General features: G+C 63.9%; 4 protein-coding genes and 1 long non-coding RNA gene across 5 annotated transcripts; all 5 read right to left on the reverse strand.

The window, feature by feature from the left end:
• Positions 1-45: 45 nt before the first annotated feature.
• Positions 46-7,940, reverse strand: FIBP (FGF1 intracellular binding protein). Its single transcript, XM_034071797.1, has 12 exons — positions 7,886-7,940; positions 7,325-7,411; positions 6,752-6,816; positions 5,806-5,939; positions 4,958-5,084; positions 4,525-4,625; positions 3,584-3,717; positions 2,620-2,728; positions 1,983-2,046; positions 1,177-1,263; positions 433-530; positions 46-342 (listed from the first exon to the last, which is right to left on the reverse strand). Exons 2-12 carry the CDS (start codon positions 7,407-7,409, stop codon positions 273-275), a joined length of 1,074 nt encoding a protein of 357 aa, XP_033927688.1. The 5' UTR covers positions 7,410-7,411; positions 7,886-7,940; the 3' UTR covers positions 46-272.
• A 562-nt stretch (positions 7,941-8,502) lies between these two features.
• LOC117437477 (autophagy-related protein 2 homolog A-like) lies at positions 8,503-15,912 on the reverse strand. The gene is made up of 13 exons (XM_034071848.1): positions 15,804-15,912; positions 15,227-15,306; positions 14,456-14,563; positions 13,474-13,697; positions 11,961-12,057; positions 11,760-11,867; positions 11,595-11,670; positions 11,438-11,501; positions 10,766-10,835; positions 10,601-10,683; positions 9,935-10,056; positions 9,418-9,548; positions 8,503-8,745 (listed from the first exon to the last, which is right to left on the reverse strand). Exons 1-13 carry the CDS (start codon positions 15,910-15,912, stop codon positions 8,503-8,505), a joined length of 1,515 nt encoding a protein of 504 aa, XP_033927739.1.
• Positions 15,913-17,493: 1,581 nt separating this feature from the next.
• LOC117437478 (autophagy-related protein 2 homolog A-like) lies at positions 17,494-20,583 on the reverse strand. Its single transcript, XM_034071849.1, has 7 exons — positions 20,545-20,583; positions 20,202-20,344; positions 19,804-19,946; positions 19,583-19,725; positions 18,539-18,668; positions 18,096-18,278; positions 17,494-17,571 (listed from the first exon to the last, which is right to left on the reverse strand). Exons 1-6 carry the CDS (start codon positions 20,581-20,583, stop codon positions 18,121-18,123), a joined length of 756 nt encoding a protein of 251 aa, XP_033927740.1. The 3' UTR covers positions 17,494-17,571; positions 18,096-18,120.
• A 245-nt stretch (positions 20,584-20,828) lies between these two features.
• Positions 20,829-21,729, reverse strand: LOC117437462 (uncharacterized). Its single transcript, XR_004550457.1, has 3 exons — positions 21,536-21,729; positions 21,136-21,223; positions 20,829-20,910 (listed from the first exon to the last, which is right to left on the reverse strand). It is a non-coding gene; the product is annotated as an uncharacterized lncRNA (long non-coding RNA).
• Positions 21,730-21,965: 236 nt separating this feature from the next.
• Positions 21,966-26,809, reverse strand: LOC117437479 (autophagy-related protein 2 homolog A-like). Its single transcript, XM_034071850.1, has 13 exons — positions 26,407-26,809; positions 25,960-26,110; positions 25,374-25,484; positions 25,205-25,289; positions 24,956-25,073; positions 24,713-24,808; positions 24,185-24,281; positions 23,587-23,678; positions 23,443-23,491; positions 23,206-23,365; positions 22,760-22,886; positions 22,457-22,555; positions 21,966-22,118 (listed from the first exon to the last, which is right to left on the reverse strand). Exons 1-13 carry the CDS (start codon positions 26,563-26,565, stop codon positions 21,966-21,968), a joined length of 1,497 nt encoding a protein of 498 aa, XP_033927741.1. The 5' UTR covers positions 26,566-26,809.
• Positions 26,810-26,826: the final 17 nt, after the last annotated feature.

Genomic DNA, 26,826 nt, shown 5'->3' on the forward strand with positions numbered 1-26,826 from the left:
GCCCCTTCTCCCCCATTGGCCAGTTATGATCCCCATTAAAACCCGTTTAATGTTCAATAGCGCTTTATTCCCATTACAATTATGGGGTCCCCCCCCACATATGGGGGTCTCGGGGGGGGGGGACCCCCAGATTGGAGGTGGTGGGGGGGGAGCTCGATTGCCATACGAGGATTTGGGGGTGTCCATGTCCTGAATGGGGGGGGGGGGTGCAGCTCCGGGACCCCCCATTCCCATACGCTGGGATTTGGGGTGTCCCCCCCCGGTTTGGGGGTTCAGTCGTGGTACATGCGCAGGAGGCAGGCGCTGATGGCAGCCATGTACCGCTCCCATAGAGCCTGGTGCCTGGGGGGGATGGGGGGGTCAGTTTGGGGGTGGGGGGGGGGGGGGGGTCGGGGGGGGGTCATGGGGGGTCGGGGGGGGGGGGGCGCTCACCGGAATCCCGGCAGCGCCCGTGGGGTTGCTGTGTATTGGGTCAGGAACAGGCGCAGGTCACCAGGGGTCCATTTGTCCGCACGGCAGGGCTCGATCACCTGCGGGACCAACACCTGAACACACCTGAACACACCTGAACACACCTGAACACACCGAAAACAGCCAAAAACACCCCCAAAACCAGCCGAAAACAGCCAAAACCACCCTGAAACAGCCAAAACCACCCCAAAACCAGCCAAAAACCAGCCGAAAACAGCCCAAAAAATATAAAAAGAACCCCAAAACACCTCAAAAACACCCTTAAAACACCAAAACACACCCAAAACATCCGAAAAAATCCCCAAAACATCCAATAACACCCAAAGACACCCAAAAACACCCCAAAAGCATCCAAAACATCCCAAAACCACAGCAGAACACCCCAGAAACACCCTTAAAACACCCCCAAAACCACCGAAAACATCTGATACACCAAAACACCCTAACAACCCCGAAACACTCCAAAACACCTTAAAACACCCCCAAAACCATCTCGACCCCCCCCTTGACCCCCCCAAACCCCAGAGACCCCCAAAGACCCCCCCAAAACCTGTGCCCCCCCCCCAACCACCCGGGGACCCCCAAACCCAGCCCAGCCCCAGCCTGGGGGAGGGGTCACCCATAGGGGGCTGTACCCATGGGGGGGGGGAGGGGGTGTCCCCATAAAGGGGGGAGGGGGGTATCCCCATGGGGGGGGTCCCTCACCTTCTCCACCAGGTCCACAAAGAAGTCCCTCACGTCCCGAGCATGTGTCAGCTTCGCCCCCACGTTCACCAGAGCCCGAGAGAGAGGCTGGGGGGGGGGGGCATCAATGGGGGGGCATCAATGGGGGGGCAGCAATGGGGGGGCAGCAATGGGGGGGGAACCAATTGGGGGCACCAATGGGGGGGGGTCCAATGGGGGGGGCACTAATGGTGGAGGAACCAATGGGGGAGGCACCCATGGGGGGCACCCATGGGGGGCAGCAATGGGGGGGCACTAATGGAGGGGGCACCAATGGGGGGGGCAGCAATGGGGAGCACCCATGGGGGGGGCATCAGTGGGGGGGCACCCATGGGGGGGGGCAGCAAAGGGGGGCACTAATGGGGGGGCAACAGTGGGAAGGCAGCAATGGGGGGGCAGCCATGGGGGGGGCACCAATGGGGGGCAGCAATCGGGGGGGGTATCCCATAGATGATGGGGGGGGAACCATGGGTGATGGGTTCATAGGTGGGGGGGTCCCATAGATAAGGGGGGGCACTAATGGGTGGGGGGGTCCCCATGGATGTAGGGGTTCACGGGTGATGGGGGGACCCATGGGTGGAAGGGTCACAGAGGTGGGGGGGGCACCCATGGTGGGGGAGGGGGGGATGTCCCATAGGTGGGGGAGGGGCAAAGAGGGGTGGGGGGGGATCCATGGGGGGGTCATGGGTGGGGGGGGCACCCAAGGGTTGGGGGTACCCATGGTTAACAGGACCCCGCCCCCCCAGCACCCATGGGTGGGGGTCAGGGGGGGGTCATGGGGGGGGTACCTTGAAGTTCGCCTCCATCTCATTGTAAACTGAGATCTTCCCCCTCAGTGCTGTGCACACGAGACTGGGGGGGATGGGGGAACACCTGAGAACAGGGAAAACCACCCAAAAAACACCCCAAAAACACCCAAAACACCCCCAAAAAAGCCCCAAACCACCCAAAAACATCCAGAAACACCCAGAATCACACCAAAAACACGTCAAGAACACCCCCAAAACACCCAGAAACCCAAAACAACGCCAAAACCACCCAGAAACACCCCCAAAACAACCCAAAACCACCTTAAAACACCCAAAACTACACCAAAAACACCCAAAACCGCCAAAAAAACACCCAAAACCACTCAGAAACAATCCAAAACACCTTAAAACACCCAAAACTACCCCAGAACAACCCAAAACCAACACAAAGCCACTCCAAAACCACTAGAAAAACACCCAAAAACACCTCAGAACACCCCAAAAACACCCAGAAACCCAAAACAACCCAAAACCACCTTAAAACACACAAAACTACCCCAAAACCATCCCAGAACAACCGGAAACCACCCCAAAAACACCTAAAATCACCCCAAAACCACCCCAAATCACCCAAAACACCCAAAATCACCCCAAAACCACCCCCCCCCCCCCCCACCTCTTGTGCATGTCCAGCAGGTCCTTGTCTCCCACCAACACCTTCAGCTCCTTCAGGTCCTGCAGGAAGGATTTGGGGACGTCCCCGTCCGGCTCCGCCGCCTCCGGTGCTGGGATGGGGGTCAGGGGTCAGAGGTCAGCCCAGGGGGCAGCAATGGGGCCGGTGACCCCCCCATTGATGTCCCCATGGGGGGGTCCCGGTGTCACCCACAGCCCCCGTGAGCAGCAGCTCTGAAGGGATGGGAATGGGGGTGACACAGGAGGACCCAGAGCCCATATCCTATATCCTGTATCCTACATCCTGTATTCTATACCCTATATCCCATATCCTATATCCCATATTCCACATTCTATATCCTATATCCCGTATCCCATATCCCATATCCTGTATCCTATATCCCACATCCCATATCCTGAATCCTATATCCCATATCCTATATCCTGTATCCTATATCCCATATCCTATATCCCACATCCTATATCCTATATCCCATATCCTATATCCTATATCCCATATCCTATATCCCACATCCTATATCCTATATCCCATATCCTGTATCCTATATCCCATATCCTATATCCCACATCCTATATCCTATATCCCATATCCTATATCCTATATCCCATATCCTATATCCCACATCCTATATCCTATATCCCACATCCTATATCCTGTATCCTATATCCCATATCCCATATCCTATATCCTATATCCCATATCCTATATCCTGTATCCTATATCCCATATCCTATATCCTATATCCCATATCCTATATCCCATATCCCATATCCTATATCCCATATCCTATATCCCATATCCCATATCCCATATCCTATATCCTATATCCCATATCCTATATCCCACATCCTATATCCTATATCCCACATCCTATATCCCATATCCCATATCCTATATCCCATATCCCACACCCCACACCCCATACCCTGTACCCCTCCCCCCCCACCAAGCGCCCCCAGTGTCCATCTGTCCATCAGTTCCTGTGCACAAGCCGCCAGGTCCCCGAAGCTCAGGAACTGAAGTCGTCTCTTGCCAGTCTCGAACCGGCTGAAGGCGAAGAACACGATGGCGGCGTAGTCCCTGCGGCACCGGGGTCAGGGGTCACGGCACCGGGGTCAGGGGTCACGGCACCCATGGGTGTCAATGGGGACACGGTACCCATGGGGTCAGTGGGGTCATGGCACCCATGGGGTCACAGCACCCATGGGTGTCAATGGGGATATGGCACACATGGGGTCATGGGGTCACAGCACCCATGGGTGTCAGTGGGGTCATGGTACCTATAGCACCCCATGGCCCCCCAGCACCCACATTGCCCTCACTGCACCCCCAGTGCCCTCCTATTGCCCCCACTGGCTCCATTGGCCCCATAGCATCCCCACTGCCCCCATAGCACCCACACAGCCCCTATAGAATTGCAATAGTCCCCAAAGAAACCCCATTGCCCCCATTGCCTCCCATAGCATTCCCATTGCCCCCATTGCATCCCCATTACCCCCATTGCCCCCATTGCCTCCCATAGCATTCCCATTGCCCCCATAGTATCCCCATTGCCCCCATTGCATCCCCATTACCCCCATAGCCCCCATTGCCCCATTGCCCCCATTGCCCCCATTGCCTCCCATAGCATTCCCATTGCCCCCATAGCATCCCCATTACCCCCATTGCCCCCATTGCCTCCCATAGCATTCCCATTGCCCCCATAGCATCCCCATTACCCCCCATTGCTCCCATAGCACCCCCATTCCCTATTGCCCCCATTGCCCCCATTGCCCCATAGCCCCCATAGCATCCCCATTGCTCCATTGCCCCCCATTGCCCCCATTGCCCCATAGCCCCCATTACCCCCATAGCCCCCCCACCCCCCCATCCCCATGGGGTGCTGACCTCGCCATCGGGGGGGGCAGCAGGAACAGCTGTTGGATGTTCTCGGCCAGAGGCCCCCGAAGCTCTTCCACTGCCTTGAACACCCGCCGGAAGTTGTCAAACTGGGGGGGGAGGGGAGGGGTCAGGTGAGGTCAGGGGGGGGTAACCCCCGTGACCCCCCCGTGACCCCGGTTTGTGCCCCTCCCCCACCTGGGGGGGGTCAGGTGAGGTCGGGGGGGGTAACCCCCGTGACCCCCCCGTGACCCCGGTTTGTGCCCCTCCCCCACCTGGGGGGGGTCAGGTGAGGTCAGGGGGGGGGAACCCCCGTGACCCCCCGTGACCCCGGGTTTGGGCCCCTCCCCCACCTGGGGGGGGTCAGGTGAGGTCAGGGGGGGGTAACCCCCGTGATCCCCCCGTGACCCCCCCGTGACCCCGGTTTGGGCCCCTCCCCCACCTGTCGGCGGCAGCTCTTGATGGAGACCCCGACCCTGGCGCTGACCTCGTCCAAGTCCTTCCGGGTCCCCTTGGACAGCTTCTTACCCAGCAGCTCCCGCGCCAGGGCCTCGTCGAAGGCATAATACCTGCGGGGGGGGGGGGAACCGGGAATGGGAACAGCCAAAGGGGGGGGCACCAGAACCGGGAACAGCCGAGGGGGGGGACAGGGAACAGCCGAGGGGGGGAACCGGAAACAGCCGGGGGGGGGAAACGGGAACAGCGGGGTGGGGGAAGCAGGATTAGCCACAGGGGGGGGGGGCACCAGAGCAGGGAACAGCTGCTCCCAACGCCCCCCCCGGGACCCCCAAAACTGCCTGTTCCCATGGGCAAACCCATCCCCATTGACCCCCATTGATCCATTGACCCCATTGATCCCATTGGCCTCCATTGATCCCATTGACCCCCATTGACCTCATTGGCCTCCATTGATCCCATTGACCCCCATTGACCTCATTGTCCCCACTGGCCTCCATTGCCCCTCCATAGCCCCCATTGGCCTCAATTGCCCCCACTGCCCTCCCCAGCCCCCCATTAGCCCCATTGCCCCCTATTTCCCCCATTGTCCCCCATGGCCCCATTACACCCATAGCCCCCATTGCCCCCACTGTCCCCATTGCCCCATTACCCCTCATTGCCCCCTTGTCCCCATTATCTCCCATTGCCCCCCATGCCTCCATTGCCCCATTCCCCCCATTGCCCCCCATGCCTCCATTGCCCCCCAGAGCCCCATTGTCCCCCACTGTCCCCATAACCCCATTGCCCTATAGCCCCCCATTGTCCCCCATAGCCCCCTTGCCCCTCTCGCACCGCTGGACGAGCAGCGCCTGCCGCGGGGGGGGGATCTGGAACAGCAGCTGCTGCAGCAGCCGGGGGGGTGCATGGAGCAGCCGCTCCAGCATCTGGAACGTGCGGAAGTGGTCGCGGGTGTCACTCTGCAGCACCTGGGGGGGGACACGTGGGGGGGGGGGACACGTGGGGACCCCGAAACTGACCCACAAGTGGGACCCACATATAGGACCCCCCCCAAATCTGACCCCCAAGTGGCCCCCCCCCAGGTGGGACCCCCCAGCTGTGCCCTATGGGTCACAGTGAGCGGGTCTGTGTTAACCCATTGCTGCTGTATATGCTACGGATCTGTGTGTATATGCCCTATGGATCCCTATGTATATACCCCATATATCTGTATGTATATACTGTATGGATCTCTATGTATATACCCCATGGATCTGTATGTATATGCCCCATAGATCTGTATGTATATACCCTATGGATCTGTATGTATATACCCTATAGATCTGTACGTATATACCCCATAGATCTATATGTCTATACCCTATAGATCTCTATGTATATACCCTATGGATCTGTATATCTATACCCCATAGATTTGTATGTATATACCCTATATATCTGTATGTATATACCCTATAGATCTGTATGTCTATACCCTATAGATCCCTATGTCTATATCCTATGGATCTCTGTATGCTCTGAGCTGCACCCAAAGCAGCTGAGCCTCAATCCCGGACACGATCCTGCCCTTCTGCCCCCCCCCCCCCCAGCACCGGGAGCATCCCTGGGGCTCCATGGTGTGAATGGGGCCGCAGGGATGGGGGATGGGCCCCAATGGGAACACAGGACCCAGATCCTGACCCTTGTGTTCCCATTGGAATGCCGGATCTGGATGGGAACGGGGGGGGGGGCAGGTGCGGGAACAGCCCTTCCGGTGCCCCCCCCCCCCCCCCCCACGCACCTGAACCGAGGAGCCCGTGTGGTCCAGGAGCCCCCCCCGCAGGCGCCGAGCGACTGCCTCTGACACTGCGGGAACAGGGTTAGGGTTAGGGATGCTGGGATACAGGATACAGGGATGGGGATACAGGGATACAGGGATACAGGGATACAGGATACAGGGATACAGGGATACAGGATACAGGGATACAGGGATATAGGATACAGGGACAGGGATACAGGACACAGGGATACAGGGATAGGGAGACAGGGATACAGGATACAGGGATACAGGGACATGGTCATCAAGGGCTATGGGACAACTGGTCAGGGCTATGGGTGATGTGTGGGAACCATGGGGCAGGTGACACTGGTGCCATAGGGAACCATAGGGTTCTATAGAGTGCCATAGGGGTGCCATAGGGAACCATAGGGTTCTATATGGGGCCATAGGGGTGCCATAGGGGAGCCATAGGGAACAATAGGGTGTCATAGGGGTGCCAAAGGGGTTCCATAGGGCGCCATAGGGAACAATGGGGTGCTATAGGGTGCTATAGGGTTCTATAGGGTCCATATGGTGCTATGGGGTCTCCCGCACCCGAGTGCCCATCGAGCCACAGCTGCAGAACCTCCTCATCGATCAGGGTCGTGTTGCCCACGAAGATGTCCAGGTCACTGGTCATGGCTGGGGTCACCGCGGGGTCACCGCGGGGTCGCCCCTCTCCCCAGAAGGGGTCATCCCTCCCCCCTCCCGAGCAGGGGTCACAATGGGGTCACCCCTCCCCCCCCAACCAGAGCAGGGGTCACAGCGGGGTCATCCCTACTCCCTCCCCCCAACAGGGGTCACCCCTCCCCCATAACAGGGGTCACAGCGGGGCCATCCCGCCCCTCCCCCCCATAGAAGAACCCCCACCCCCACCCCCCCCCCGTCCCTCCCCCAACATCCGGTGTCCGCCCCTCCCCCCCTTCCCCCTCCTCCTCCCCCCCAGCAGGGGTCACAACGGGGTCACCCCTCCCCCCATAACAGGGGTCACAGCGGGGCCATCCCGCCCCTCCCCCCCATAGAAGAACCCCCACCCCCACCCCCGCCCCTCCCCCCTCCCCACATCCGGGTCTCGCCCCTCCCCCCCCCTCCCCCCTCCGGTTCCCCGGCACCGACCGACGCCGGAGCCGCCGCCGCTCTCGCGCTTCCGCCGCCGCGCTGATGACGTCAGCAGCGGCGCAGCGGTGACGTCACGCACGCCCCTCCCACCCACAGGCCCCGCCCACCCCCCAGGCCCCGCCCCCAAACAAGACTCGAGCCTCGCGCTTCCGGCGCCGCTTTATTGGGGGCGGGGCCGAGCGCGGCGGGGGGGGAGGGGCTGGGGGGGGGGGGAGACACAAAGGGGGGGAGGGGTTAAAGGGGGGTCACAGACACAAACCTGACCCCCCCCCCCACCACCATCATAATGGGAACCCAAACTGGGCCGTACTGGGACCAGTCTCACCCCCCCCACCCCATACTGGGAGCTCCCAGTCCCCCTCTGACCTTACTGGGATCCAATGGACCCCAAACTGGGAGGTACTGGGAGCCCTTTCCCCCACCCCCCAGGTCATACTGGGAGACCCAGCCCCCCCGACCATAATGGGACCCAATGGACCCCAAACTGGGATGTAATGGGAGCCCTTTCCCCCTCCCCAGCTCATACCGGGAGCCCCAACCCCCCCACCAATCACAATGGGGTCACATGGACCCCAAACTGGGATGTACTGGAAGCCGTTTCCTCCCCCTTCAGGTCATACTGGGAGACTCAACCCCCCCCCGACCATAATAGGATTCAATGGACCCCAGACTGGGCCATACTGGGACCCCATGGACCCCAAACTGGGATGTACTGGGATGCACTGGGACCCCCCCAGCCCATACTGGTCCCTACTGGTCGGTACCTGCTGGTGGTTGCCTGAAGGCTCTGGGGAGGCCTCCAGGGCCCGTGGGGGGGTGGGGGGGGCCACGAGTGCGTACAGGGCCTCAGCCAGCGCCTGGGGGGGGGGGGGGGGGTCAGAGCACCCTGACCCCAAAACCCCCCCCAAGATAGGGGGGGCCCCACAGGGGATTTGGGGGGGGAGTCCCAGAAGGTCCCAGGGGGGTATTTAGGGGTCCCTGGGTGGGTTTTGGGGTCCCAAAGGGGTCGCAGGGGGGGGGGCAGAGGTAGGTTTGGGGTCCCATGGGGGGTTTAGGGGGGCCCAGGGGCAGTTCTGTTGTCGGGGGGGGCGTCCAGCAGCAGTTTTGGGGTCCCATGGGGGGGTCCATAGCCAGTTTTGGGTTCCTGGGGAGGGGGTTGGGGGGGTATGGGGCAGTTTTGGTGTTCCAGGGGCAGTTTTAGGGTCCCATAGGGGGTTTAGGGGTGTCCAGTGTCAGTTTTGGGGTCATGGGGGGTGTTTAGGGGTTTCCCAGGGGGTGTTTGGGGGGGTCCAAGGGCAGTTTTGGGGCAATGGGGGTGGTTTTGGGGTCCCAGGGTCAGTCTTTGGGTCCCGGGGGGGTCCAGGGTAAGTTCTGGGGTCCCAGGATCAGAACTGGGGTCATGGGGGGGGGGGGGGTTGGGGTCAGTATTGGGGTCCCAGGGTCACTATTGGGGTCCCATGGGGGGTGTTGGGGTCAGTATTGGGTCAGTATTGGGGTCCCATAGGGGGGTCAGGGGGTTCCCCTCTCACCTGCAGTGCCCGCAGGAGGCTGCAGCCCACACTCACTGCAGCAGAGGCTGAGGCTGCCCCCAGAGCTGTCACCCCCCGAGTGACCCCCCCGGGGGGGGCCCCCAACAGCAGCAGCTCCCGCAGTGCCCGCCCTGGGGGGGGAGAGGGGGATGGGGTCAGTCCGGGTCACGGTGGGGGGATGGGGGGGATGGGGTCACTCTGGGTCACGGGGGGGTATGGGGGGGTGGGGGTCACTCCGGGACACGGGGGGGGAGGGATGGGGGAGGATGGGGTCACTCCGGGTCACAGGGGGGTATGGGGTCACTCCGGGTCGCGGGGGGGGTGGGGGGGGATGGGGTCACTCCAGGACATGGGGGGGGGGAGATGGGGGGGGATGGGGTCACTCCGGGACACGGGGGGGGATGGGCGGGGATGGGGTCACTATGGGTCACGGAGGGGGGATAGGGTCACTCCAGGACACGGGGGGCGATGGGGGGGGATCACGTGGGGGTCACGTGGGTGTCACGTGGGCACTCACAGAGCCGCAGCACCGCGTGCACCGGGGCCACCCCCCCCAGCAGCCCTGGCAGTTGGTGGCACCGGATGTCCCGGAGCCACTCGGACACCGCGAAGGACAGAACCCGACTGAGGCCCAGGAGCCTGAGGACAGACAAGGGATTCACATATCCCAGATCCCAGATCCTGTATCCAATATCCCACATCCCATACCCTGTATCCCATATCCTGTATCCCATATCTCATATCTCCCATATCCCACATCCCATATATCCCATATATCCTATATCTCTCATATATCCCGTATCCCATATATCCCATGTATCCCATATATCCCATGTATCCCATATATCCCGTATATCCCATATCTCCTATATATCCCATGTATCCCATATCTCCCGTATATCCCATATATCCCATATCCCATATCTCATATACCCCATATATCCCATATATCCCGTGTATCCCATATATCCCATGTATCCCGTGTATCCCATGTATCCCATATCTCCCATGTATCCCATATCTCCCATATCCAGTATCCCATATAGCCCATATCCCATATCCTATATATCCCATATCCCATATCTCCCATATCCCATATCCCGTACCCTGTATCCCATATCCCATATATCCCCTATATATCTCCCCTATATCCCCTATATATCCCATATATCCCATATCTCACCCATGCCGGTGGCAGAGCCGCCGCAGCCGCAGGTGGCAGCAGTTGAGCTGGGCCAGGCCAATGAGGATCCCGGCGAGGGCACCCTGGGGTCACGGGGTCAGCATTGGGGTGACAGCCCCCCCGTGACCCTCCGTGACCCCCATGACCCCCCCGTGACCCCCTCACCTGCTCCATGCTGACGCGCTTCCCATGGTAATCCAGGAACACTGGAACCTCAGCCGTGAACCGGAACTCACTGGGACATGGATGGGGCAGAGGGACATGGGGGGGGGTGTCCATGCACCCATTTACACCCCATAACCCACATCCCATAACCCACATCCCATACCCCATAGCCTATATCCCATATCCTATATCCCATATCCCATAACCTATATCCCATACACCATATCCCATTCTGCATACCCTATATCCCATACACCATATCCCGTACCCCATACTCTATATCCTATGCTCCATATCTCATACCCCATACCATACCCCATATCCCATATTCCATATCCCGCACCCCATACCTATATTCCCTACCCCATATCCCATATTCCCTATCTTATACTCCATATTCCATACCCTATATTCCATACCCTGTATCCCATGATCCATATCCTGTACTCCATATCCTATACTCTACATCCCATACTCCATATCTCATACTCCATACCCTAATCTTATGCTCCATATCCTATATCCCATACCCCATCCCCCATATCCCATAACTCATACCCCATACCTTATATCCCTTATCCTATACCCCGTAACCCATGCCCCACACCATATATCCCATACCCCACACCCTATATCCCACATCCCACATCCCAATTCCCCCTATTCCCACACCGGAAGTAAACCGGATTCTCCGGTTCAGCTTCTTCCTTCTCCAGCCCTGGGGGGGTCCCGGAACCTGGAGGGGGGGGGGGGGGGTGATGGGGGGGTCAGGAGGGGTCAGCTGACCCCAACACCCCCCCCAGCACCTATGGGTGCCCCCGGGCAGTACCATGGGGGGGGTCCGGAGGGGGGTCCATGAGTGCCATGAAGCTGCTGACGTAATCCCTGAGGAAGAGGAGGGCGTCCTGGGGGGGGGGAGGGGATGGGGGGGTGAGGGGGGGGGAGGGGCTTGGGGGGTGCCCCATAACCCCCCCCCCACCCCTGTGACCCCCACCTGGTCAATGTGCAGGCGCAGCGGAGCCAGAGCCACCCTCAGGCAGCACTCGGGGACCCCCCCGGGGGGGGGCGGGTGTGGGAGCACCCGCAGGGCCTTGACCCACAGCTGAAAGGGGGGGGGGGCAGCGTTAAAATGGGGGGGGGGGGGGAGGCACTTATGGGGCAGAGATGTGGGGGGGTTGGGGGTCAGTGCACGCACCGTGGGGGGCTGCGGGGGGGGGGGCCCCCCGGGGGTGCCGGCACAGGAAGGGGGGGGCCCCGTCCCCCCCCCCGAGGCGGTCGCGCAGCTCCAGGTCCTGCACCAGCAGCACCAGGCGGGCAGTGGGGCGCTCCCCCGGCCCCACGGCTGCCCCACGGCTGCCCCCCCCCGCAGCCCCCCCGCCTGCCCCACGGCTGACCCACGGCTGCGACTCGGCTGCGTCCAAGGAGTAGGACTCGTGCTGGAGGCTGACCTGGGGGGGTCAATGAGAGCATTGATCCCATTGTAATCCCATAGAGACCCCTCATTGACGCCCTTGTCACCCCATAGACCCCCCATTGACCCCTCATCACTCCATAGAGGCCCCCCATTGGCCCCCATTGTAACCCCATAGAGACTCTGCATTGACCCCATTGTCACCCCATAGAGACCCCCCCATTGTAACCTCATAGAGACCCCTCACTGACCCCCTCATCACCCCATAGAGACCACCCATTGACCCCCATCATCACCCCATAGAGACCCCCCATTACCCCCATTGTAACCCCATAGGGCCCCCTCTTTGACCCCCATCACCCCCCCCTCCCAGAACCTCCCATTGCCCCATAGCAGCGCCCCCAAAGCCCCAGTGCCCCCCCCCGACCTCATTAACCCCCTCTGTGCCCCCCAGGACCCCATTGGACCCCCCCCCCCCCACCTTGCCCAGGTGCAGCTCCATCAGCTGTTCCTGCCTGCGGCCGGGCCCCCCCCGGGTCCTCCAGTGGGCGTGGCCAGAGGGGGCGTGGCCTCCGCGGCGGTGCCTGCATGAGGGGCGGGGTCACTGGAAGCCACGCCCCTCCTCCATACTCACACCTTATATAGTCAGGAGTGGGGCGTGGCCTGTGCCTTAGCCCCCCCCCCGACCCCTCCCACTAAAGGAGGGGGCGTGGCTTGGGTTAGACCCACCCCCTCCACCCGGAACCACACCCTGTCCCTTAGCCCCGCCCACTCGCAGCACGTGTCCTTCGCCCCCATTCAAGCCCCCCTCATTCCATATAGTGGGCGTGGTCTATGACATAGCCCCGCCCATTTACGGTCAAGCCCCTCCCATTCCCTTTTAAGGTGTGTTTTGTGCCGTAGCCCCGCCCCCTTTCCGCTTAGAGGATGCTGTGAATGCCTTGGCCCCGCCCCCTTCCTTTTGGGGTGTGGATGATGTCATAGCTCCACCCACCACAAGCCACGCCCTCCTTCCCTTTAGGGGGCGTGGTCTATGCCATCACAGCACCTAACCCCTTTCATAGTTAGGGGGCATGACCTACACAGTAACCCCGCCTTCCCCCTGCTAAGCCACGCCCCCTTTCCCTATTATGGGCATGGTCTATGCCTATAGCCCCGCACACCACAAGACACGCCCCCTTTCCTCTTAGTGGGCGTGGCCTACAGAGAAGCCCCCCCTCCCCCCCCTCCTTCCCCGACATGGGCGGGGCTTGTCCCTAAGCCCCTCCCCCTTCCCCGCTAGGGGGCGTGTCCTCACCGCGTGGCGGGGGCGGGGCCAGCCCCGAAGTCCCGCCCCCCATAGAGCTGCCATCGGAGGCTGGCGTCGCGCAGCAGGAGCCGTTCCCGCGGTGGGGGGAGCCCCGGGGGGGGGCGGAGCCGATCCCGGCACCCGCCGCTCCCCCCCCCGGGCCCGAAGTGCCCCTCCCGCAGCCGCAGCGGCCCCGGCAGCAGCCAGCGCAGACAGGGGGCGCCCTCCGAGGCCTGGGGGGGTGTCACGTGACACCGGTGTCAGACACGTGACCACGTCGTCACCCCATAGAGAACCCACATTGACTCCACAGAGACCCCCCATTGGTCCCCATAGATACCCCACATTGACCCCCTCATCACCCCATAGAGCCCCCCCATTGACCCCTTTGTTACCCCATAGAGACCCCCCATTGACCCCCATTGTCACCCCATAGATACCCTTAATAGGCCCCATAAAGACCCCTCATTGACCCCATAGAGACCCCCCATTGACCCCCATTTTGTCACCCCATAGAGACCCCCCATTGAACCCCAATGTCACCCCATAGAGACCCTTAATTGGCCCCATACAGACCCCCCATTGTCACCCCACAGCGACCCCACATTGATCCCCATCGTCACCCCATAGAGACCCATTGACCCCCACTGTCACCCCATAACAGCCCCCCACCACCCCCATTACCCTCCTGGGACCCCCCATTGCCCCCCCCACTCACAGGGCTCGGGGGTGCATCCAGGATGCAGAAGCCGTCAGCATCGGGGCTGCCGCTGCCCCCCAATGGGGCCGGGGGGGGCATGGGGGGGGCCGGGGCAGCCTCTATGGGGCAGCCATGGGGCCGGGGCCCCCCCTCTCCCGGGAACAGGTACATGGAGACCGGAGGGGGTGGGGGGGGTGGAAGGGCCTCCTCTATGGGGTGCAGAGTGTGGGGCGGGGGGGGTCAGCCCCATGGCAGCGCCAGTGACCCACATCTGCCCCCCTGCCCCCCAACCATACCTGGGGGCTGTGGGGCGCCGTGGGGCAGGCGTGGGGCATCACGCAGGGCGTCCGTCAGGTCCTGCTGGTTGATGGTGGCTGTGGGGCAGGCGTGGGGGGGGACCTGGGGGGGGGCACAGCAATGGGGTCCTCAGACCCCCACTTGGGGGGCACAGTGAGGGGTACTTGGGGGGTCCCCCCTTCACTCACCTCGGGGTCGGCAATGGCTGTGGGGCCTGGTGTGGGGTCGGGTGTGGGGCCGGATGTGGGGCAGGGTGTGGGGCTGGATGTGGGGCTGGAGAGGTGCTGCAGGAGCTGGGCCAGGGCAGCAGCACTGTCGGGGCAGGTCCGGGCCCGCAGACGGGCGGGCGCCAGGCGCAGCTCATCCCGAGGGCAAGGCTGGAGGAGAGGGTCAGGCTGCCCCATAGCGCCCCATAGAGCTCCATAGAGCTCCATAGTGCCCCATCCGTCCCATAGAGCTCCATAGCATCCCATAGAGCTCCATAGCGTCCCATAGAGCTACACAAAACCCCAAAGAACCCCACAGAGCCCCATAGAGCCCCATAAAGCCCCCCAGAACCCCACTGAACCTCCTGTGCCCCATAGCAGCTCCCTCTGCTTGTTCCCTGCACCCTACAGCCCCCTCTGCCCCACGGAGCAGTCTCTGCCCCATAGCAACTCCCACTGCGCCCCCCCCCCAGCTCCCACTCTGCCCCATAACCTCTCTCTCAGCCCCACGGCTGCCCCACAGCTCCCATCTCTGCCCCACATCCGCCCCCCAACTCACCGGGCTCTGCCCATCCCCATTGCCCTTCCACGAGCTCAGCACCAGCTCCAGGAAGTCAACGTCCAGGACACAGATAAAATCTATGGGGCACAGAGTGGGGGTCAATGGGATCTATGGGTCCGAGGGGGGGGTCAATGGGATCTATGGGTCCGGGGAGGGGTCAATGGGATCTATGGGTCCGGGCAGGGGTCAATGGGATCTATGGGTCCAGGGAGGGGTCAATGGGATCTATGGGTCCAGGGAGGGGGGTCAATGGGATCTATGGGTCCGGGCAGGGGTCAATGGGATCTATGGGTCCAGGGAGGGGTCAATGGGATCTATGGGTCCGGGGGGGGTCAATGGGATCTATGGGTCTGAGAGGGGGGGTTCAATGGGATCTATGGGTCTGAGGGGGGGGTTCAATGGGATCTATTGGGCACAGAGGGTGTCAATGGGATCTATGGGTCCAGGGGGTGTCAATGGGATCTATGGGTCCGGGCGGGGGGGTCAATGGGATCTATGGGGCACAGAGGGTGTCAATGGTATCTATGGGTCCGGGGAGGGGTCAATGGGATCTATGGGGGGGGGTTCCTGGTACCTCTCTGCAGCTCCAGCTTTGCCGCTCGCCATTGGTCGCTCAGGAGCACAGCACCATCATCCACCAGCAGCCTGGGGGGGCTGTGCTGTGACCCCCCCATCACCTCCATCCCCCCCCATCGTGGGGAGCCCCCTCCCATTATTGGGGTACCCCCATTATTGAATTGTACCCACCCCTTATAGAAGTGTCCCCCACTATTGGGGTGCCCCCCATTACTAAGGTGTCCCCCCCCTTATTGGAGTGTCCCCCTTATTATTAGGATGCCCACTCTTTATTGGGGTGCCCCCCATTATTAGAGTACCCCCATTATTGGGGTGCCCTCAATTATTAAGGCATACCCCCATTAATGTATTGCCCTCCCCGTTATTGGGGTGCCCCCCATTATTAAGGTGTTCCCCCATTATTGGTGTGCCCTTCCATTATTAGGGTGCCCCACACATTATTAAGGTGCCCCCATTATTGGGGTGCCCCCAATTATTAAAGTGTGCCCCCCATTATTGGATTGTACCCCCCATTGTTAGGACACCCCCATTATTAAGGAGTCCCCCATTATTGGGGTCCCCCCCCATTATGGCCCCCCCATTATCGGGTCCCCCCCATTCTGCCCCCCCCTCACCTCAACACGAAGGTGCTGGTGTCAGGGGAGCTGCTGCTGGTGACACTCAGGGTCTCAGCGGTGACCAGGACACGCAGGGGGAGGGGGGGGGGCCTGGGGGGGGGGACACGTGGGGGGGTTCAGGGGGGGACCCCAATACCCCCCACACAGACCCCCATATTGGGGTGCAAACCCACCCATAGACACCAGCACCCCCTTGGGGTGCCCCCCCCATAGCACCCAGGGGCACCTAAAGAGGACCCCAAATTGAGGGACCCCCCCAGGACCCCCCCATTTCAGGGTCCCCTCATTCTGACCCCCCCCTTATTTACCCCCCCAAAAGAACCAATACATTGGGGTGCCCCCCCCATAAGGGACCCATATAAAGGGGTCCCCCCCCCCCCCCAAAGGACCCCATTTGTGCCCCCCCCCACCGGTAGTGGAGGCCGCAGCGGCGCAGGTGCAGGTGCAGACGGGTCAGGGGGGTGGGCGCTGGGTACCCCAAAACTGCCTCCTCCTCCAGAGCCAGCAGAGCCAGGAGCTGGGGGGGGGGAAGGGTGAGCACCCCCAAAGTGGGGACCCGCAAACACCCCCCCTATGGGGACCCCCAAATACCCACCCATAGGGACCCCACAATAGGGACCCCCAAAGCATCCCCCCAATGGGGACCCCCAAAATGGAGACCCCCAAACACCCCCCCTATGGGCACCCCCAAAATGGGGACACCCAAATACCCCCCCAACGAGGACCCCAAAATAGAGACCCCCAAGGCATCTCCCCAGTGGGGACCCCCAAACACCCCCCCTATAGGGACCCCAAAATAGGGACCCCCAAAGTACCCCCCCCAACAGGGACCCCAAAAGGACCCCCAAACAGGGTACCCCCCAATAGGGGTCCCCAAACCCCCCCCAATGGAGACCCTAAAATAGAAACACCCCCATCCAAGCCCCCCCCAATGGGGACCCCCAAACCGGGGAACCCCCAAAGCACCCCCAACAAGGACCCCCCAACAATGGGGACCCCCAAACAGGGACCTCCAACAGAGCCCCCCCCCCCCCCCCCCAAATGGACCATCCCAACCCCCCCCCCCACCTGGCTGAACCAATGCTGGCCGGGGGGGGCGGGGCGGTGCTGCAACAGCGCCCCCTGCAGGGCCACCGACACCACCAGCTCCTATGGGGGGGGACAAGGGGAGGGGGTCACCAATAGCCCCCCCATGTTACCCTATTGCCCCCCGTTCCCCCCTAATGTCCCCCTATTGGCCCCTAATGTCCCCCTATTACCCCCCAATGTCCCCCCATTGCCCCCCCATGTCTCCCTATTGCCCCCCCATTTTCCCCCTATTACCCCCCCATGTCCCACCCATGTCCCTCTATTGCCCCCCAATGTTTCCCTATTGCCCATGCCCCCCATGTCCCCCTATTGCCCCCCCACCTGTCCCCCTATTGCCTCCCCACTGTCCCCCCATTGCCCCCCATGTTCCCCTATTGCCCCCCCACTGTCCCCCATTGCCCCCCATGTCCCCCTATTGGCACCCCATGTCCCTCTATTGCCCCCCAGTGTCTCCCTATTGCCCCCATGTCCTCCAATGTCCCCCACTGCCCGCAATGTCCCCCCATCCACTGCCCCCTCATGTACCCCTATTGCCCCCCATGTCGCCCCCATGTCCCTCTATTGCCCCCCCCATGTCCCCTCACCCTGGTGTCCCCGGGGGGGCTCAGGTCACTCTCCAGCGCCAGCACCAACATCCGGGGATCCGGGGGGGGCCTCGGGGGGCGGACCCGGCTCATCCCATGGACCAATCACGAGCTGCAGAGGAGGGGGAGGCCCCGCCCCCTCCGGCACCTCCAGCTCCTCCCCCCCCTCCTCCAGCACCGGTCCTGGGGGCGGGGGGGAACAGTGGAGGGGGGGGGGCTCGGAGCCCCTGACCCCCCCCCCCAAACCACACAGAGCCCCCCAAACATGGGACCCCCACAACACCACCCCCCAAACATGGGACACCCCAACAACCCCCCTCCATTTCGGGGGGTGCCCCCCCCATCATTTTGCCCCCCCATTCATTTAGGGTCCCCCCCACCATTTTGCCCCCCCCCATTTGGGGTCCCCCCACCTCATTTGGGGGTCCCCCCCCCATCCGTACCATGCCACAGCCGCAGCTCCATCACCTCCATGCAGGCTCCGGCCCCCCCCCGCCGCCCCCCAGGGGCGGGCACGAGGCAGAGCCGCCCCTCCCCCACCTCCAGCACCAGCTGTGACCCCGGTGACCCCTCCTGGGGGGGGGAGAAAGGGGGGGGTCAATTCAGGTCATTGGGGGGGAGAGGTTAGACACACACACCCCCCCCCCATTGATACAAAGGGGGATGGGGGGGATCCAGGGTGATGGGGGGGGGTCGGGGGGGGCTCAGGGGACCCAAGGAGGGTTTTGGGGACCCCAAGTGACACAAAGGGGAACATGGGGGGGGGCTCAGGGGACCCCTAAGTGACATAAAAGAGACAGGGGGGGGACGCGGGGGACAGGGCTGGAGTGACACTGGTGGGACAAAGGGGGACCTGAAGGGGGCTTGGGGTGATGGAGAGGGTCTGGGGATGACACTGGGTGTCAATGGGTGACAATGGGTGACAATGGGTGACAATGGGTGACAATGGGTGACAATAGCTGTCAGTGGGTGACAATAGCTGTCAAAGAGTGACAGTGGGTGGCAATAGGGGGCAATGGGTTCCAGTGGGTGACAATGGGTGCCAATGGCTGACAGTGGCTGTCTATGGGTGTCTACGGGTGACTATGGGTGCCAATGCATGTCAATAGATGATACTGTATGTCTGTAAGTGTCAATAGATGACAATAGGCATCAGCGGGTGACAGTGGATGTCTATGGGTGACTATGGGTGACTATGGGTGCTAATAGGTGACAGTGGCTACCTACGGGTGTCTATGGGTTACAATGGGTGACAATGGATGTCCATGGGGGACAATGTGTGCCCTGGACACACCGTTGGGTGACAGTGGCTGGCTATGGGTGACAATGGGTGCCCCGCACACACCGTTGGGTGACAGTGGCTGTCAATGGGTATCTATGGGTGACAATAGGTGACAATGGGTGCCCCGCACACACCGTTGGGTGACAGTGGCTGGCTATGGGTGTCTATGGGTGACAATGGGTGCCAATGGGTGCCCCGCACACACCGTTGGGTGACAGTCGGCCGTCACCCGTCCCCATGGCACCGTGATGAGCACCACGACGCTGCTCTGGGGGGGGGCAGGCGAGACCCCCGAGGGCACCGTGGGGCCTTCATCATCCTCCTCTTCCTCCTCCTCCTCCTCTGAGTCTGGGGGGTCAGGGGGGGTCAATGGGGACCCGGATGTGGGTTCTGGGGGGGTCCCAGGTCCCCTCCCCCCCCACTCACCTGTGCCTGGGGCTGATCTGCAGGGCTTGAAGGTGTCAGAGCTGAGGGGGGCGGAGCCTCCGCTGGGGGCGTGGCTTCCGGAGGGGGTGTGGCTTCCGGAGGGGGCGGGGCCAGCCGGTTCCCACAGCAGGAGCTCATTGATCCTTAGGGAGTGAATGGAAACGTTATTGGGGGGTGGGGGGGAGACACCCCCACCCTTAAAGGACCCCCCCAAAGAGGGACCCCCAAACCCCCCAATCAGAACCCTCAAACTCCCCCTCCCCCCCATGCAGGACCCCAAAATCCTCCCCCCAAATCACAGCCCCCCAAAAGTGGGGAGCTCAAAACACCCCCAACCCCCCCCGGACCCTCAATAGTGACCCCCCCTTAGATCCCCCCCCACAGACCCCCCCCCCCACCTGCTATAGAGCCGCTGCAGCAGCGCGGGGGGGCGCAGGCGCAGATGGGCCCGGGGCAGTGTCAGGCGCAGGCTGCAGGGGGCCCCCCCCAGCGCCCCCCCCACGAACGCCTCCAGCTCCGGGGGTGTCCCCGGCAGCACCAGCTGGGGGGGGGAAGGGGTTGTGTTAAATGGGGGGGGGAGACGGGAGACCCATAGGGTCCCCTTCAATGAACCCATCACCCCCCACCCCCCCCAGACCCCCAATGGCCCCAGGGATACCCCAACCCCCCCCGCCCCAGGAGTCCCTAAAGCCCCCCCCAAAATCCATAGGGATTCCTGGAGATCCCCGCCCCAAATCCCACAGGAACCCCAAAGACCCCATCCAGAGACCCCCCCCCCATAGACCCTGAAACAATCCCCACCCCTCCCCCTAAGGGCCCCCCCAAACCCATACAGAACCCCCATTCCCAGACCCCTCCTCCCCCCCATAGACCCTCCCCCCCAAGGCTCCCCCCAAACCCATCCAGACCCCCCCCCTTCCCAGACCCCCCCCCGAACCCATCCAGACCCCCCCCCTCCCCAGATCCCTCCTCCCCCCCCATAGCCCCCCCCCCCGCAGGGGTGCCCCCACCTCATGGCTCTCGTAGATGCTTCTCTGGGCTGAGAAGGGGCTCGGGGGGGGTCCGGGGGGGGCCCCTGAGGGGGGGTCGGGCACCGTCACCTCCAGCCTGCAGGACCCACCCGGGTGTCCGGCTCCACACATGGGGGGGACACGGACACCCCAACCCCCCCCAAGAGACCCCCCCAAATGGGACCCAATAGGGTCCAAGGGGACCCCAACATCTACATCCTGCCCCCACCCCCCCCCTACAACCGAGAGACCTCAATATCCAGACCCCCCCTCCCACCCCCACCCCATGGGTGCCCCCCCCGCCCCATGGGTGCCCCCTCACGTGGGCAGGACGCAGGTGCCCCCAGGTCCGGGTCCAGGCTCCACACACAGGCAGGGGATGGAGCCCATGTCCTGGGCCTCGTACACCACTGGGGGGGGGGACACGGGGGGGTCACAGCCGAGACCCCCATAGCCCCCCCCGATATCCCATAATGCCCCCTTGTTTCAGTCACATCCGTCCATGCCCCTCCTGTGCCCCCCCCATGACACCTCATGTACCCCATGTACCCCCCCAACCCTCCCGTGCCCCCCCCATGACACCTCATGTACCCCCCAACCCTCCCCTGTGCCCCCCCCACTTCACATCACCCCATCATTGTGCCCCCCCACTCCCCGTTCCCCCCATATCCCCCCCCCACACCAAGACCCCCACCCCCAAACCCCCCCCCATATCCCCTCACCCATGAGCCTGGAGCAGACCACAGCCCCCCCCCGAGCCCCCCCCACCCCTCGGGGCCCCCCCAGCTCCAGCCTCAGGCTCTCGGGGCGCAGGCTCGGGGGGGGGGCCCCGCAACGGGGGGGGGCGGAGATCGACCCGGGGCAGGCGCAGGCGCAGCACGGCCCTTGGCACCGCCCACCGCACGCGAGGCCACGCCCACTCCTGAGGAAGGGGAGGAGACAGTGAAGGACACGCCCACAAGAGGATCCGCCCCCAAGTGAACCCCACCCACAGCCACCCATTGACCCACACGGTCCCCATTCATTAGCATCAGCCCCGCCCACCGCGCAAGCCCCGCCCCTTTACCATCACTGTCCCCGCCCATTGATCAAGCTCCTCCCCCTTTCCCTAAGCCCCGCCCACAACCCCGCTCCTTTGATAACTCTCCCTCTTTAAGCCCCGCCCACCTCTCCGGGGGGCGTGTCCGGTCCGGGGGCGTGGCCTAAGCCAGCGAAGGCGGAGCCATAGCGCTCAATGAGCCCCAGGTCCAGGTCGCTCTCTATGGGGCTGAGCTCCAGCGACAGCTCCCGAGGGGGGGGCGGCTCCTGGGGGGCACCGGGGGTCAGGGGGGGTCGGGGGGACCACGGGGGGACCGGGGGGGGGTCACCAGAGGGCCAGGATGGGGGATGGGGGTGTCAATGGGGGTAATGGGGTGCCTTGGACAGTCATAGGGTTCATATGGGGGGGGGACCAGGGAACTGGGGTGTTGGGGGGGGAAGGATCCTGACAAATAGGGGCTGGGGGGGACACTGGGGATATCCATGGGGTGTCCTCATGGGGTAGGGTTGGGGTCCCCCCCCCCGGGTCCTTTCCCCCCTCTCTGGTGTTTTGGACACCCCCATCCCACCTCGGGGGGCACCGGGGCCCCCCCAACCCCACTCACCTTTAGGGGGGGCTCCCCAGGGCCAGGAGCAGTGGGGGGGCCATAGCGCAGGCGCAGGCAGGGCTGGGTCGGGGGGGTCACAGGGGGGAACCGCAGCACCTGGGGGGGGGGGGAGTTTAGGGGCGGGGCCACGGGTGGCCCCACCCCCACCCCGGCTCCATACAACCATGGCCACGCCCCCATACACATAACAGCTCCGCCCCTTTTAAGCCCCACCCCCAAACAACTCTTCCCATTGGAGGCCCCTCCCCCAAGCTCCGCCCCCTCTTGCAGGCCCCTCCCCTTTCCCTTGGCCCCGCCCACCTGCAACCGGTGTGGCTCCGCCCCCGGCAGCTCCTCCGTCAGCTCCATGCGGGCGACCCCGAGGTGACCCCGGGGCCCCCCCGCGCTGCCGAGCTCCAGCCCCCCCTGTGTGCCCCACAACTGCAGCCTGGGGGGGGACAGGGGTCAGTGGGGGGGGGGGTATGGGGGGAAAGGGGTAAATGAATATGGGGGGGGGGCAGAAGAGTTATAATGGGGGGGATAGAGCAGAATGAGGGGGGACAGAGAACCGGGGGGGGGACACGATGGGGGGGGGAAGGGTCAGTGGGGGGGGCATGGGGGAAAGGGGGTAAATGAACATGGGGGGGGCAAAATAGTTATAATGGGGGGGATAGGGCAGAATGAGAGGGGACAATGAACCAGAGTGGGGGGACACGATGCGGGGGGGCACAGCGGATGTGGGGATCACAAAGGGGGGGGTCACTTACCTGAGGTGGGGGATGGGCAGGTCATGGCCGCCCCCCAGCACCCCCCATAGGAGCTGCTCATCCCCGCGGGGGGGGGCCCATCCCGGCTGGGGCAGCGCCAGTGTCACCGTGCCCAGGGTCACCCGCAGGCAGCACCCCCCCGGGCGGGGGGGGCCCTGTCCTGTGACAGCGGCAGTGATGGGGGGGGGCAAACCCCATTGACCCCCCCATTGACCATCCCCCCTCCCCTGCACTTACCGGGTGGGGGGAAGCAGTGGGGGGATGGGGGATGGAACCGGGGGCTGCCCTGGGGGGGGGATAGGGGGGGTATAAGGGGGGGGGTCAATGCTGCTGCCCCCCCCACCCCCCCTCAGAGCACCCCCAAACCCCCCCTTCACTCACCGCAGCGCTGGGGGAGGGGCTGGGGGGGGGCGTAGCCTCGGGGGGGGCTGAGCTCTGCCCCCCCAGGGAGCCCGTCATGGAGTAGAACAGCTCTGGTGGGGGGGGGGGAAAGGGGTAAGAACCCCCCCAGAGCACCCAGAGACCCCCCCAGAGCACCCAATGGTGCCTCCAGTGCCTCCACCCCCCCCCCCAGGGTCTCACCTGCACCAGGGGGGTCCCCGGGGGGGTCCGGGGATTCCCCCCCCCGCAGGCATCGGCTCAGCTCCCTCTCGATCAGCTCCAGGTCCTGGGGGCCCAGGGGGCGGCTGCGATCCGAGGGGGGGGGGGCCGGGATCTGGGGAGCCAATGATGGGGGGTGCACCCCAAAGCACCCCCAAACCCCCCCCGAAACCCCCCCCACCACCAATGGGACCCCCCCAAAGTGACCCCTCCCAAGCCCCCCAATGGAACCCCAAAGAGACCCCTCAAACCCCCCCCATGGGACCCCCAAACCCCTTCCTCAATTGGTATTGGGGAGCCCCCACCCCAAACACCCCCCCCCATAGACCCTGATATTGGGGTACCCCCCCCCAAGAGCCCAGGTTTGGGGGTCACTCACCAGGGGGGTCAAAGGTCCCCAGCAGCCCCCATAGGGCCTCCAGCAGTCGGGGGGGCAGCAGCAAGTGCAGGGCCCCCACTTCCCCCTGCACCTCCACCTGCACCCCCACAAGGGCCATGAGCACCCCAAAGCCTGCACCCCCCCCCACGGCACCCCCGAGCCCCACAGTGACCCCCCCAACAGCCATAACTGACCCCAAGACACCCCCAACACCCATAACTGACCCCACAGTGACCCCCCCAACACCCATAACTGACCCCCAACAGCCATAACTGACCCCCAAAACCCGCCTGCACCCCTGAATGACACCAAACACATCCAGGACCCCCCCTTGCACCCATAATTGACTCTTAGGGCCCCCCCCATCTATAAATAACCCCCAGTATCCTCATGCACCCATAAATGACTCCCAACCCCCCCCACACCCCCATAATTGACCCCCATGACACCCCCTTGACTCATAAGTGACCCCCATCACCCCCCTTTGCACCCATAAATGACCCCCGCCCGCCCCCCCCCCACACCCACCACAGGTCCCGGCAGGCTCTGGTTCTGCTTCAGCCTCAGGGAGAGCCGGGAGGGGCCAGGGCTGAGCCCCACCGGGAGCGGGGGGGGGGCGGCCTCCTGGGGGGGGGAGGGGGGGTCACCATTGGTATCCAATGGGGGGGAGGGGAAAGGAAGGGGGAAAGAGGGGGGTTCACAATTGATATCCCATAGGGGGGGAGGGGAAGGGGGGGGAGGGGAAGGGGGGCCAGGGGGGGTGGCCCCTACCAAGTCCCCGGGGGGGGGCAGCTCCTGCCACAGCAGCCGCAGGTCCCCAAAGCGCAGCCCCTTGAGCAGCACTGGGGGGGGCCCCGGGCCCGGCCCCCCCTCGTCCTCGTATTCAAGCCTAGGGTGGGACATGGGGGGGGTCAGAACCGCATCGGGGCCCCCCCGTTGCCCTTAACCCATCCCCCCCCCATTACCCTTAAACCATCCCCCCCCATTGCCCTTAACCCATCTCCCCCCCACCCCCCCCACCTCGGCAGCCGCAGCTCCAGCGCCCCCCCCGGCAGCTCCAGGCGCAGCTCCGTGTCCTGCAGCTCCACCCGCAGCCGACGCAGCACTGGGGGGGGGGGAACAAGGGGGAGGGGGGGCTGAGATGTGTCCCCCCCCTCGACCCCCAACCCCCCCCCCTTTATTTGCCCACCTCCATCGATGGTCAAGGCCAGCGCCTCCAGCCCCTCCAGGGGGGGCGGCTCCGGGGGGGGGTCTCGACGGGCCGAGGGGGGGGGAGAGGACCCCGGACCCCCCCGCTGCCCTGCGGAGACAGGGGGCAATGAATGGGGGGGGGGAGAGAAGAGGAGACCCCGGGGGGGGAGAGGAGCAAAGAGTAGGGGACCCATAGAACAGAAAGCAATGGGGGGGGTGACAGGGGAGCAGGGATGCGAGCGGAGAGGGGAGAATGGGACAGGAGGGGGGGGGGGACGGGACTGGAAGGGAGGGGGAACGGGATCGGTGAGGAACGGGACGGGGAGGGGGAAACGGGAGCGGAGGGCGGGGGGGGGGGGACGGGCCCGGAGATTGAGGAACGGGACCGGGGAGACGGGGCCGGGACCGGAGGGGGGGGAACCGGATCGGGGAGGGAGGACGGGACCGGAGGTTGAGGACAGGGACCGGAGAGGGGGGAAGGGAACGGAACCGGGACTGGAAGGGGTGAACGGGACCAGAAGGGGAAGGGGGAGAACGAGACCGGGACCGGAGAGGGGGGTTGGGGGGGTTCTGTGTCCGCTCACGGGGCCGCAGCGCCAGCCGCAGTCCGGTGACTCTGAGGCTGCAGGAGCGGGATCCGAGCGAGGCCCAGGGCACAGTGACGGTAACGGAGCCCAGGACTCCCTCCCGCAGCTCCAGCGGAGCCCCCGCGGCCGCCAGCAGCTCATCCACGGCCTGGGGACCGGAGGGGAACGGGGGCTGAGCGCACCGGGGGCCGTTCACCGGACACCCCCCCCGGAGCGCACCGGACGGCACACACCGGACACCCCCCCCCGGTGCAGGCCCCCCCCCGGTGCAGGCCTCGCCGGACCCCCCCCCGGTGCAGGCCTCGCCGGACCCCCCCCCGGTGCAGGCCTCGCCGGACCCCCCCCCCGGTGCAGGCCTCACCGGACCCCCCCCCGGTGCAGGCCTCACCGGACCCCCCCCGGTGCAGGCCTCACCGGACCCCCCCCCCCCGGTGCAGGCCTCACCGGCGCACGCAGCCGCAGGCAGCGCAGGCAGCCGGTGCCGCCGCGCAGGTCCAGGCTGAGCTGCTCCAGCCGCAGCCGCTCCTCCAGGAACGGGCCCAGGGAACGTTCCAGCGCGTACCGAGCGGCTCGGGCCTTGAGCGGCTCCGTCCAGCGCCGCATCCCGGAGCCGGTACCGGAGCCTGCGCTGCCTCCACCGCCGGCTTCCGGTGCCGCCTCCACCGGTTCCGCTTCACTGCTATTGGTTGATGGGGAGCGATGGAGAGCGCGGATTGGTCAAGGGACAGTGAGTGGGCGGTGCGTGCTTAGAGCATGCGCAGTGCGGGTCGTGAGGCAACGTTGCCATGACGACCGCGGCTTCCGGGTTATGGCGGCGCCGGGACTCAGGCAATGAGGCCGGAACCGGGCCCGGTGTGAGGCGAC

Source organism: Melopsittacus undulatus, chromosome 22 (genome assembly GCF_012275295.1).
Source record: "Melopsittacus undulatus isolate bMelUnd1 chromosome 22, bMelUnd1.mat.Z, whole genome shotgun sequence".
Taxonomy (NCBI): domain Eukaryota; kingdom Metazoa; phylum Chordata; class Aves; order Psittaciformes; family Psittaculidae; genus Melopsittacus; species Melopsittacus undulatus.

Bases quoted from the DNA above. Each gene is read 5' to 3' on its own strand.
- LOC117437478 (XM_034071849.1), bottom strand. From the start codon at position 20,583: ATGGGGGGGGGGTCTCTGGATGGGGTCTTTGGGGTTCCT. The intron at 20,345-20,544 runs GTGGGATTTGGG...TCCCCCCCCCAG, and splicing joins ATGGGGTCTTTGGGGTTCCT to CTGGTGCTGCCGGGGACACC. The intron at 19,726-19,803 runs GTGAGTGGGGGG...CTGACCCCCCAG, and splicing joins CAGATCAGCCCCAGGCACAG to ACTCAGAGGAGGAGGAGGAG.
- LOC117437479 (XM_034071850.1), bottom strand. From the start codon at position 26,565: ATGCGGCGCTGGACGGAGCCGCTCAAGGCCCGAGCCGCTCGGTACGCG. The intron at 23,679-24,184 runs GTGAGTGACCCC...CCCCCCCACCAG, and splicing joins GGGGACCTTTGACCCCCCTG to AGCTGTTCTACTCCATGACG. The intron at 22,887-23,205 runs GTAAGTGACCCC...GTCCCCCCCCAG, and splicing joins CTGCCCATCCCCCACCTCAG to GCTGCAGTTGTGGGGCACAC.
- FIBP (XM_034071797.1), bottom strand. From the start codon at position 7,409: ATGACCAGTGACCTGGACATCTTCGTGGGCAACACGACCCTGATCGAT. The intron at 6,817-7,324 runs GTGCGGGAGACC...CTGTTCCCGCAG, and splicing joins GTGGCTCGATGGGCACTCGG to TGTCAGAGGCAGTCGCTCGG. The intron at 5,085-5,805 runs GTGCGAGAGGGG...CCCCCCCCGCAG, and splicing joins CAGGCGCTGCTCGTCCAGCG to GTATTATGCCTTCGACGAGG.
- LOC117437477 (XM_034071848.1), bottom strand. From the start codon at position 15,912: ATGGAGGTGATGGGGGGGTCACAGCACAGCCCCCCCAGGCTGCTGGTG. The intron at 14,564-15,226 runs GTGAGTTGGGGG...GCCCCCCCCCAG, and splicing joins ATGGGGATGGGCAGAGCCCG to GTCCCCCCCCACGCCTGCCC. The intron at 11,671-11,759 runs GTGGGGGTCACA...CCCCCCCCCCAG, and splicing joins TGCGCCTGCACATTGACCAG to GACGCCCTCCTCTTCCTCAG.